We start from the raw sequence: 12,851 nt of genomic DNA on the forward strand, positions 1-12,851 counted from the left end.
CATAATGTAGCTGGCATTAGCCATGTGGATCCCATCCCAGGACACCTAATGCATGACGAGCGGAAACAGGCACAAAACCACGATAGCACTATTAGAGGACAATGTTAAGATACTTTACATGCAAGGGCATCATTTTGGCTGCGAGTTAAGAAAAAGAAAACCCTTCCCTTAAAAGTTAAGTTACCGAGTCAGTGAAGTCACTGTACACTTGGGCTGTAGTTTAGTTAACATTTATTGTCAACAGTGATGAATATCGTTACCAAATATAACTGCTTTGTTAGTGCAAACTGCACACCGCTTTATAAACAGCATAGCTAACTAATCTAACAATATTGAAAATATATAAAATTTACAAAATTTAAAACCCATAAAATTCTAAAACATTGTATCATAATTCTGTAAGATCAGCTTATAGATACACAATAGCATTACAAGAGGATAAACAAAAACTGTACATTATGTGCTTTGTAAATACATTAAAAGTCTTCCATTGTTATGAGAATATAGATAACGACTCTGGAGGTTCAATTGTTGATACAGCATGGTACCTGCGGAGCAAGAGGGACAGTCAGTAACAGTACACCAGTGCAGAATATCTGTCATCTAGAACACATAGTTGAGACATGTTTCCTCAGATTAAGCCTTGTCCCTTTTTCAACTACAACTTTCCCCGATACAGATCACACCCCGATCTACATGTACATTAGCATCAGGTTGCAGGTGTACATTAGCATTAGGTTGCAGGTGTACACAGCTGGCGCCATTCAGGGCATGAGCGAGCCAAGTTATACAGCCAGCAAGCATCTGCCTCTTACAGCAGTGTCCAAAGATGCTCTAGTCACTGTTCTTTAGGGGAAACATCAGAAGATTCACGCTGCCCACATCACTCAGCTAGTCTGGCCTCTCCCAGGGCCACAGCAGGCAATAGGCTTTCCCTCAGTACACAGACCTGTCAGTCACCTGCAGCAGCACTGGGAAGAGGCAGCTCCAGACTGAAGCATCATGTCACTCACTTTGAATTCTTGTACTTCTCACGGACAGCCTGTTGTTGGTGGGACGCTGCAGAGAGGTAGGTTTGATAGAGGTCCAATATACAAGGTTTTAGACTTTCCAAGTTATAGCCTGTGAATTTGGCCAATGAATCCGGCTGCAAATACAATGTTAGAGGATAGTGTTTAATTGCTCCACCACCATTACACCCTTCAGCTACATGAACATTAAGAAGAAATCAGTCTTGCATGAGTTTAATCAAAGTGGAAATGGACAAGACGTACCCAGGTCTCCTCATTAACTGTATAGTTTGCAATGACGAAGGCTGCAGCAGCCACAACTGAAGGCAGGAACCGGAGGAAAGGGTCTGCATCAATCAAGCTCAGCTCTCCTAAAAACTGGAAATACAGAATCAGTTTATCAAGAAATGTTCAGATGCCTTTATCACACCTGCAGGTGTAACTACAGCAATAGTATTGACGGCCATAGACAATGCACTACTATAGGGATATTTTTTGGCTTTACCTCCTTAGTACACAACACTGGATACGAACAATGCTTCATCATACTTAATAGGAGTATGTCAAGGCTCACCCCCCCCAAACCCATTTCAGGGAAGCGTGATATACAGGCAGAGGCCAGGGCTGCAGAGCCAACAGTGCTCCATCTAACCCGGACATCAACCATTGGCAGCATTCTGTGCACAGGTAATAAGTAGTGGGGGGGGGGGGGGTTTGTTGGGATGCGTGGATGAGATTGGATAAACACCTAAAGATAGCTATAGCCAGATTGTTGTACATGGCTAGGAAGGTGATGGCTAGAAACTGGATTAGGGAAGAGCTGCCGTCAAGAGGAGAGTTCCTCCAGTATGTGAAACAGGGCCTGACACTAGAAAAAGGGATTTATAAGAAGGGAAAACTGAAACGTTCAATAAAATGTGGTCTCCATGGATTGCTATGGGATAGTAATGTGAAGTGTGGCTTATACGAATGGTTGAGGGATTAGATACTCTATTGTTTTAATGATGGTAGTAATTAACAAGATGAGCTGCTTTGTGGGGTGGGGGGCTGTTTGAAGGGGGAGGGGGGGGAAATACTCTATATTGAAAATGTAAATGTAACATGTTAATTGCCTTGTTATTCTTAATAAAAAAAAAAGTAGTGGGGGGGGGTTTACTAGTCCTACAGTGATAAATATCACTTCATGGGAGATCAAAGCTACCCCAAGTAAGGCAACCTCCCAGGAGTCAGGGTCTTTGAAAACGGCATGCAGTGTAGACAAACGCAGATGTGCTTTAATGAATGGTACCATGATTAGAGTTAATGTTTGGCTGAGGACAGCTGCAAAGGTTAGTGGGCTCACCCTTAGAAAGTCAGGCCCTTTTGGAGGAAGATTTTAGGGTCCCTTCTGTGTAAGTAATAGATATTTAGAAGAGATATTTCCCCCTTAGCATGATTTGGGTGTATGTGCTGACTGGGCCATAGACTAATAGAGCTAAAGTACACCCTGTTTTCAGCATGGCAAAGTGCATGTTCGCCATGTCATTACCATTATAGTCTATGGCCCCTTACGCCCAGATCTAGTTTTGCGAGAGTTTGGCCGCAAGTCCTGCCGGGACCAATTAACAGGTGCCAGAACACAGTTGTCACTGTCCTTTTCATTAATGCCGCTTTAACAAAGTGGTAATCTAAGAGGTCACAGAAGGTAGGGGTTCTTAAATCACATCGCACACTGCAAGAACTATAAACGCAAGTAATATTGCACGTACCAAGCACAAGCTTTCCACCTTTGAAGTCACTGGTTGATGCCTGAAGTACTGATTGAGGTATTGGATGATGGTTGGAGCAGCAAGGTCAAACGAAAGAACTTTCAGCACCAAATGTTCCATTTTAAGGACTTGCTTCTTGTTGTAAGTGTCATCAGTTATGTAGACAAATTCTGCCACCTCTGGTGGGTAGATCTCTTCAAACTTACTGAAAAGAGAAAGCTCCATTAGAAAATTATAGTGGTTTGATAAGTGTTAAGAACAGGTGACAGAAGAGAACTTACGAGGCCAGCAACATAGCCGCAGTGCCAACAAGCTGAAGTTTTCCTCTCAGCACAGACATTGAGGACAGGAATCGGTCTATGTAGTTTACAGCCAGGTACAGCGTTTCATTTTGCAACTTGTACTCTTCACCAACTTCAACCAGCCAGTCAACCAGGATGGCACGCATGTTGTTTGTTATGTCAGGTTGTTTTTGCATATAGCCAGATTTGGGTTTACATTTTATCTGCAAGGGGAAAAAAAAAAAAAAAAAAAAAAAAAAAAAAGTTGAATATATAGCCTTATTTAAATTAAGTGCCTTTAGAACAGTAGATTTAGATCCAGTCAGATTACAGATGATCAAGTGTCAGCCAGAAGGAACATGAACAGCTTACTGCCTGCACATTAGTGGAGAATGCAAGAATTGCCCACCTGGGAGCTAAGGCAGAGGGGCCACAGGAGAGTGACCGAGGACCAGTTCTCAATATTAAGTATATTGACTCAGTGCTAATACATGTTACAATAGGGTTTGTTGTAACAGCCTTACCAGTAGCAACTAGTCAAAAACTGCCTCTGTTCAGCCAGGCTCTTGATCAACAGCTCCCATCACTACATCCCAAAGACCCCCATATGTTCCCTTATAGTATGTCACCACGTTACTCCCCCCAATAATGTCCTCAGTGTCTCAGCCCCCATGCAGCACAGTGTCCCCACATAGTCCTCTTGCACAGTATTATGTCCCCACAATATATTGGACAAGACAAAAAGCCTACACTCCCGTTACTCAAACCCATCCCCCACTGCACAACAGCTGGCACAATGTACTAACACAATTGTGCTCAGACAGGCTGGTAGAGGGAGCTGACTGACAATCCACAGGATCAGACTTGAGCACTGAAGGACATGACATACAGCTTCCCCAAGTTACAAGGGATAACCCACAGAGGAGTCTTGTATCAGCGTGTTCAGAGTCACCATGTAGTTTACAGTTCATACATATGGATGGGATTTTCAAGGTGTTCCATTCCATATAACAGAAGTGGGTGTAGGGATGTTAACCTTTACCATGTTCCAGCCCCTGAAGTCAACAAGTGTGTCAGGCGACTACCATCATGCAGTTTTATATGTAAAAGTGATGTCTGTCTTGTGGTAGTGTACAGCATGTGAAGTGTTAGAGCATAGGATAAAGTTATAACAAGCATACACAGCAAGTAGTTTAGCAACAGAATAAGGATAATAGGAAATGGTTAATGAGAGAACTAGCCCAGTGGGTGGGCACTTCTTGGTAGAGGGAAGTTCAGAGAGTGCTAGTTAGTTGCTGGGGCAGCAGTGTCCCTTGTTCCAGGCATTCCTGGGATCCTGAGTGGTCGCTCCAGTCACCTCTGGAGCCTAAGGTCTGAAGTACAGTGGACAGGGCCCGCATATATGGAAGGGAAATCCCCAAGGCTAATAGAATCAGTGGGCTTGGGGCAGTCAAGGACAAGCAAGGGATGGGACTGAAGAGGATTGTGCAAAGGAGGATGGACAGGTGAATTGCTGTGCCCTGCCCCACCTGATCAACTTGACCTCTAGTAAGAGTTTGGCTTCTGAAGAGAACTTTGTGTCCCTCACACTGCATGCGGCAGCTCCTGAAGATGGAGGTTGGAGGCCTGTGGCCTACGAGTGAGCAATGCATCCCACTGGGATACCCCTTGTCTGTACAGGGCCAGAGCAAAACTGGACAGCAACTTGGTCATTACTAACCATCTGCCACTTACATCTCAGACCTGTCCACTCCGTAAAAAAAAAAAAAAAAAATTCCTTCTTGTGGTTATAAAGGAAGAAAAGTTTACGCCACAATGTGAAATACAGCAATGTTTTGAGTATTGTACCTTTCTCAGGCCCCGAGTGGGATGTGTAGAATGTTTTGGATGACAAATCCACTTGTACCAGTATGCAATGTTACCTTTGCCCATGCGGGAGGACCCAGAAGCGCAAAAAGCAACAGCTGTCAGGTCACACTGCATTCCTCCATTTACTGATTTTCTCCTATATGCAGTATATATAGCCGTTACACCCCTTCACATACTGGTACAGGCGATTCCCTTTTTCACCCAGAAGGACATTGCACACACATAGCCCACTATGAGGCTGGGGTCCCATTAGTGTATGGCATCTGATTATACATCAGACGTGATCTACTAATGACCCCCGGCTCCTGCGAGTGCCCGATCCCTTCACATGAGAATCGTAGCACTGTTGGTGTCAGTAGAATCACACTGCGGTGAGATCTGCATGCAGTGCGTTTCACAAGCACCCAGACATTGATGTGTACAATCAGATTCGGTGTAGTCGCAGCATGCTGAGATTTTCACATGAGAAAAGTCGCAGATGTGAGCTGCACCATAGAGAAACATTGGGACGGGTGCCATCTGACTGCATGTGGCAACGACCCCTTCATCTGAATAAGGGTACGTTACTTCACCTTGTGGTGTAGTACATTTTTGGATTTGAGGGAAAACTTACTCCCAAATTAATCAGAAAAATGTATAGGAATAAGGTCTTCTGCTCCAGTGGAATAAGCACCCATTCGCTTTGCAATAAACTGGACGTTGATCACCTTGTGTCTACTGTGTATATTTTACAACAAACCGGATTGAGTCCCAGAAAGGGGAGGATAGTGCAGGAATCTATGGCAAGTTTCACAGAGAACTGAATTGATGTACAGCCACAAGCAAGTCTGTAACCTGGGCAGAAGTGGCCATAAAGCTGAAGATTACCTCCATTTCTCTGAGGTATGTGTGAATCTCTTCTGCATAGTCTGAGACTTCGTTACTGTTGACTTTCTTTTCCTCCTCTTCCACGATTGACATATCCATTGGGGAATCTTAAACACAAGTCAGCTGGTAGTTAGAGTGGATTCAATCTTACAGATCAAGGTAGATGACAAGTGCATTAGCAGAAACTGAATAGACCATTTAGGGTCCAAACTCAGGGACCCCATTACCGGAGCCATTGGGTCACTGGGCATTGCTGTGTAGGCAAAGGGAGACACTTAGCAAGCACCTTCATTGAAGATGGTAAGCAATGATATATTGTAACATGCCATGTCCAGTATTTATAATCCAAATCCAGGAGTGGGTGATAAATACAGAAGTGGTGAGAGGTTTCTATTATACTTTTCCTGAGTTTCTCCTGGTTTTGGCTTACAAATATTGATGTGCAATACGGACATTGCCTTAAAGACGTTTTTCCCCTACAATGCTGTCACCAGGTTATTGCTCCTCCGACAGCAATATTATTTAGGAACAGAGACCCAGATTCCTGTGATGTATCTCTTTGCTGCTTCTTGCCATAAGGGGGGGGAGAAAACACCTCCCTTATAGCTGCTGCAGATCTACCAGTTCTCAGAATGCAGAGCTCTGTATAATCCTGCCCGCATGACTGATTTACAGCTTATTGTGTATAGGTAGAAAGCTGCCAGTGGTGGAGTTATACAAGGCTCATGAATATAGGGGGACTACATGAGAGCAGGCTTACTAGTTTTACAGTGATTAAAGCACTCTTCACCATGAAGTCAAAAGTAGAGCAAGCAACCTAGTAAGTGACATCACTGGAATCTAGTTACCTGCCCCTACTTTCTGCTGCCCTCATTAGGTAGCAAAAGGCTGATGACATATCCATAAAGGGTTTGTTCACACCTGATTGGTTATTGGAATTCTGGCATAAAATCCAGTGGTAGAAGTGACACTTGTAACAGCAATGCTGCAGATTTCAGCACATGAGTCATAATGAATGAAATCTGCAGCATAAAGCGACATCCTGGGGACTTAAACCCACAGAACTAAACTTGAGCTGCAAGCTTCTAAATGTGGGCGAGAACTATAGCTCCACCTGTTGGAAGAAGCGTTCCTACAAGTCATTATCAGTGCTTTAACAGGCCTTGTAATGGGACTTAAAATCCAAAAGCAGAATCTCAGTGTCCAAGAACTGACAAGGCTACAAGAGAGGTTCTGGACTGAGGTCTAAGGGGTAATGTTTTTCCTTGGAGAGACTTACCGGATATGGCATGGTAAGGAGGCGAGCATTGCACAGCAAATAAGCCTTCTTACATTGGCATGCCAGAGCCAGTAGGTCACCATCCGCAAGGGGAAACACTACCCCCTCACACTTGGATCAGGCATTTTAGCACTAGTGAAGCCAGATCTGTACAAGGGTGCACATTGTCAAGGTACAGGCAAGACACCAAGGGACAGAATGAGCCATCTACAAGTCAGTACACCAAGTCACATCAGGAAAGACAGTATTCACCAGTTTATACACTGTGCAGAATTAGGCAAGTTGTATTTTAGAGGATTATTTTTATTATCGATCAACAACTGTGTTCTCCATCAACCCAAAAGACTCAAATATCAAAGCTTAATATTTTTGGAAGTTGGAGTGGGTTTTTTTTTTTTTTTTTAGATTTGGCTATCTTAGGAGAATATCTGTTTGTGCAGAATTAGGCAACTTAATAGAAACCAAATATATTCCCATCTCACTTGTTTATTTTCACCACGTAAACCAATATAACTGCACATTTTAGAGATATATAGTAACATAGTTAAGGTTGAAGGAATAATTTGAGTCCATCTAGTTCAACCCATAGCCTAACTTGCCCCAACATGTTGATCCAGAGGAAGGCAAAAAAAAAAACCCATGTGGCAAAGAGTAAGCTCCACTTCGAGAAAAAAAAAAAAAAAAAAAAAAAAAAACTCCTTCCCCTCTTAAATTTAAGTAACGAATCACTCATTACAACATCATACGGCAGAGAGTTCCATAGTCTCACTGCTCTTACAGTAAAGAACCCGCGTCTGTTATTAGGCTTAAACCTTCTTTCCTCCAGATGTAGAGGATGCTCCCTTGTCCCTGCTTCAGGTCTATGATTAAAAAGGATCAGAAAGGTCTATGTACTGTCCCCTCATATTTATACATTAACATAAGATCACCCCTTAGTCTTCGTTTTTCCAGACTAAATAGCCCCAAGTGTAATAACCTATCTTGGTATTGCAGACCCCCCAGTCCTCTAATAACCTTGGTCGCTCTTCTCTGCACCCGCTCTAGTTCAGCTATGTCTTTCTTATACACCGGAGACCAGAACTGTGCACAGTATTCTAAGTGTGGTCGAACTAGTGACTTATATAGAGGTAAAATCATGTTCTCATGAGCATCCAAGCCTCTTTTAATGCATCCCATTATTTTATTTGCCTTTGTAGCAGCTGCCTGACATTGAATGAGTTTAACAAACATTTCTGACATGCAAAAACAAAACCCCTCAAAAAAATTAGTCACCAATATAGCCACCTTTCTTTATGATGACACTCAGCAGCCTTTCATCCATAGATTGTCAGTTGCATGATCTGTTTACGATCAACATTGCGTGCAGCAGGCACCACAGCCTCCCAGACACTTTTCCGAGAGGTGGACTGTTTTCCCTCCCTGTAGATCTCACATTTTATGAGGGACCACAGGTTCTCTATGGGGTTCAGATCAGGTGAACAAGGGGGCCATGTCATTATTTTTTCTTCTTTGAGACCTTTACTGGCCAGCCACGCTGTGGAGTAGTTGGAGGCATGTGATGGAGCATTGTCCTGCATGAAAATCATGTTTTTCTTGAACGATACAGACTTCTTCCTGTACCACTGCTTGAAGAAGTCTTCCAGAAACTGGCAGTAGGTCTGGGAGTTGAGCTTCACTCCATCCTCAACCCGAAAAGGTCCCACAAGTTCCTCTTTGATGATACCAGCCCATACCAGTACACCACCTCCATCTTGCTGGCATCTGAGTCAGAGTGGAGCTCTGTCCTTTACTGATCCAACCTATGGCCCATCAAGAGTCACTCTCATTTCATCAGTCCAAAAATCTTTTGAAGAGTTAGTCTAAGGGTATGTGCACACGTTGCAGATTCTCTGCGGATCTGCAGTGTTTTTTGCAGTGCAGAAATGCTGCAGAGCCGCAATTGATTTACAGTACAATGTAAATGAGAAAAAAAAATGCTGTGCACACTTTGCTGAAAATCCGCTGCGGAAACGCTGCGGTTTTTTAAAAGTAGCATGTCACTTTTTTGCAGATCTGCAGCGTTTTTTGTACCCGTTCCATTGTAGAAAACTGCAGGGGTAAAAAAAACGCAGCAAATCTGCAAGACACACAAAAAAGTGACAAATCCGCAGGTGCGTTTTCTGCCAGGAGAGGCAGAATCCGCACCAGAAATTCCTAAGGCTAATTAGCAATGTGTGCACATAGCCTTAAGATATTTCTTGACGTTTTATCTTATGTTTCTTGTTCAAAGGCGGTAGTTTTTCAGCCTTCCTTACCTTGGCCAAGTCCCTGAGTATCGCACACCTTGTGCTTTTTGTTACTCCAGTAAGGTTGCAGCTCTGAAATATGGCAAATGGCATCTTCACGCTTGATTTTCCTCAATTCATGGGCAGTTATTTTGCCCAACACGCTTCTTGTGACCCCGTTGGTTATTTGCCATGAAACGCTTCATTGTTCGGTGATCACGCTTCAAAAGTTTGGCAGTTTCAAGACTGCTGCATCCCTCTGCAAGACATCTCACAAATTTGGACTTTTCAGAGCCCATTAAATCTATCTTCTGACCCATTTTGCCAAAAGAAAGGAAGTTGCCTAATAATTAAGCACACCTTACATAGGGTTTTGATGTCATTAGACAACACCCTCCTCATTATAGAGATGCACATCACCTGAATTACCAAATTGGTAATTGGCTCTCAAGCCTGAACAGCTTGGAGTAGGACAACATGTATAAAAAGAATCATGTGATCAAAATACAACTTGCCTAATAATTCTGCACACAGTGTAAGCCAGATCTCAGTTTCAGACCGTTTTACATAAGGACATTTAATTCTGTCAGGACTCACCAAAGCTTACAGTAGTTGGCATTTCTATAGGTGCCAGTGGCTGCCTGTGGCCAAGAGAAATGACTACCGAGTTCAGCTGCTTCAGGTTCTCATCGTGCATAGGCTTCTTTGCCAGAGTTTGTTTCTTATAGTTTGTACAATCGGGTTCATCCACATGAATGGTAAAGGTGGTTTGTTTGCCAGTTGTCTTCCCAGCCGGGATCCTGCCATAGTTTTCATCGTTAATGCCCAAGGTGTTATTTGCTGCAAGAATCTGAAAAATAAGAGCCAATGAAAATTTAAAGCCACAATTCTATCATGGAGGAGATATAGGACTACTTATGATCAACAAGGCCAAAAATCACATCTGTAAGTTTTACCATCTGAGATAATGGGAGATTTTGCTTCTCAGCCTCACTGGATATAAAGAGGTGCACCCATGTCCCCACAAACAGGAATAGCAAAGTGACTATTTTCGCTGTGTTCAGATTGCTGCACTTGTCAGTACATGGGAATTCACCGCATCTAATGACATTCAATGGGTCAAAATGCACAGCAGGGTCTAGAAATGGCCATGCTGCAGCTCGTAAACCCGCACCACGGGTGAGTACAGCGTTAAATAGAAGCAGTGGGCACAGAGTTCATAGAAATCCCATCCACTGCACTTCTAGTGTAGAAAGCTGAATTTTGAATGCACTTGCGCTACATCCAGAATGCTGCCATTTCTGAACACGCAGCCTTAATATTAAACACCCAAAAAGCATGAAAAGCTAAAAGTACAAAGTCTGCTCAGTATCTTACGACTCATGGATACCACGGACTTCAATAGCCACAAACAGATGAGAATAGATGTCTTCAAAAGCAGATTATTTTTTTTTTTTTTTAAACTATTGTGATTTAAACAAGCTATGGGTTTAAGAAAAAAAAATAAAGTACCCAGACCGCACTAGGATGTGTCACACGGATGTATGAGCGCAGCCTAAGGAGGCATTCACACATTCGGTTGAAGTGCCAGTGTGCTGCCCACAGCCCTAAGAATGGTGCAAACCTCATCAGAGTCAGCCCAGAATAGAAGAGATCCAGTTACTCAGTGGGTTACAGTGCAGACTGGCGGATTACTACCATCAGGCAGCACAGACATGTCACAGGCCCAAGAGCCACTGGAGAGCCCTGCACAGCTCCTTATCCCAAGGCAGAACACCCTCCATAGGGAGAGAAACTACAACGCTCAGCATGCACAGAAGCCATGTGGCTGTCATCACATGCTGGGAGTTGTAGTGCCAGGCAGGTTGCAGCCCTCAGATCTGCATTGTTCTGCTCTCCTGGGGCACATGCCATCTACACCGAGAAATGGCGGCTATGCCCCGCTGCCGAGCAGCAGAGGGTCTGACAGGCAGGAGCATTGCTCAGTAATGGCGGGATCGGTCCGTCCTGCCCCATCAGTGTAGTAATCGGGGGCCAGACCCCTGCACCCACCCCCCGCCCGCACATACCGGCGCCTGCGGCTTCCCTCCTCTCTGAGCTCGCAGCCCCCGGTTCTCCTGCAGGACCCCCAGCACGGTGCGGCCTCCCGGAGGGGCATGCTGGCCGGACAGCTGCTTCCTGGGCTGCACGTTCTCCTGGTTCTCATCCCGCAACACAAAGTGAGACATCGCGCCAGGCCCTCGGGTAATGCTCAGTGGTGAGGGGAAGGGCTGTAGTCCGTGATCCCGTCCTCCAGGCACAAGGTGCTGCACTGACCCGTGTAACCGTGCCCGGTACCGCGCCACCACTGCTCGGCCTATCCCGCCTCACAATTCCTGCGCGCTGCAGTACACACAGCTCTCTCAGTTCAAGTAGCCCGCGACTATTGAAACTAACCAATCAGCGTCTAGCGCGGGCTTACGTCACTGCAACCACGGCGGCCGGGAGGGTCAAAAAGGAGATCGTGAGAGAGAACGCGATCAGCTGTCGGTGACGTCACGGGCGCCAGTACTGCGGCTGTCGGTGATCGCTGTGCACCACTGCACCGGGAAGAACTTTGTCCTTGTGCACGGGGAATGCGCCCCAGCTCATTTCTTATCTCTAGTTGTACATTTTTGTAGCTCATAATCTCCCAAACTTTGCAATAAAATGTAAAATAGTCGGTGTTTACATTCCATATCACTCACACAGTGGGAATTTCACATTTTCCATGCTTAGACCTGAATGAGGGGTTTTCCAACAATTCTGCTCCAAATACTGAGCATGGGATAATTCAGTGTTATAATAACATATCAGGAGCAGGATCAGCAGATTGGTGGCAGATAAGAGAGCACAGGACCCCATAGCAAAAGGTCTAAAACAGTGGTCCCCAACTCCAGGCCTCGAGGGCCGCCAACAGTGCAGGTTTTCAGGAATTCCTTAGTATTGCACAGGGGTTGGAATTATCACCTGTGCAGATGATCACATTACCACCGATGCAATACGAAAGAAATCCTGAAAACCTGCACTGTTGGCGGCCCTCGAGGCCTGGAGTTGGGGACCACTGGTCTAAAAGTTCTAAGTACCCCTCCCCCACAACACAAAAAATAACAAATATCAGCTATTGAAGCCCCTTAGTGTTCTCACCAGCAATATACCTTCATTGGCCGTGGTATGATGCCCCCCACCCACACTCACGAGTATGGTATAGCGAACTCTCCCCCATCCTCTCAAAATTTCACCCCACACATACAGTGTAGCACCAGACATATGATTACCCACATTGTATTAGAGCCCTCAAAGCTCACACAGTATGGAGGCCCCCACAGCCCCCTACTCAGTCAGAATGTAGGGCCCCTCTCAGTATGATTGCCCCCAAAATCAATATCACGTCTTTCATACAATATACTGGCTCCCCAAACTCCCCACTCAATATGATGGCTACCACAGCCCCCACACAGAATGAGGACCCCCACATCACACCTCTCAGTAAAAGGGCCTACACTCAGTATGGG

General features: G+C 44.7%; 1 protein-coding gene across 1 annotated transcript; it reads right to left on the bottom strand.

The window, feature by feature from the left end:
• Nucleotides 1–214: 214 nt before the first annotated feature.
• Nucleotides 215–11,711, bottom strand: CCNA2 (cyclin A2). Its single transcript, XM_069743886.1, has 8 exons — nucleotides 11,388–11,711; nucleotides 9,916–10,168; nucleotides 5,776–5,882; nucleotides 3,040–3,263; nucleotides 2,759–2,963; nucleotides 1,275–1,388; nucleotides 1,014–1,147; nucleotides 215–548 (listed from the first exon to the last, which is right to left on the bottom strand). Exons 1-8 carry the CDS (start codon nucleotides 11,544–11,546, stop codon nucleotides 494–496), a joined length of 1,251 nt encoding a protein of 416 aa, XP_069599987.1. The 5' UTR covers nucleotides 11,547–11,711; the 3' UTR covers nucleotides 215–493.
• Nucleotides 11,712–12,851: the final 1,140 nt, after the last annotated feature.

This window comes from Ranitomeya imitator, chromosome 1 (assembly GCF_032444005.1).
Source record: "Ranitomeya imitator isolate aRanImi1 chromosome 1, aRanImi1.pri, whole genome shotgun sequence".
In the NCBI taxonomy this organism is placed as follows: domain Eukaryota; kingdom Metazoa; phylum Chordata; class Amphibia; order Anura; family Dendrobatidae; genus Ranitomeya; species Ranitomeya imitator.

Coding starts and splice junctions, on each gene's coding strand:
- CCNA2 (XM_069743886.1), bottom strand. CDS start 11,546: ATGTCTCACTTTGTGTTGCGGGATGAGAACCAGGAGAACGTGCAGCCC. Junction 5,883..9,915: donor GCCAACTACTGTAAGCTTTG/GTGAGTCCTGAC, acceptor CTTGTGTTTAAG/ATTCCCCAATGGATATGTCA. Junction 2,964..3,039: donor GCGGCTATGTTGCTGGCCTC/GTAAGTTCTCTT, acceptor TTCTCTTTTCAG/TAAGTTTGAAGAGATCTACC.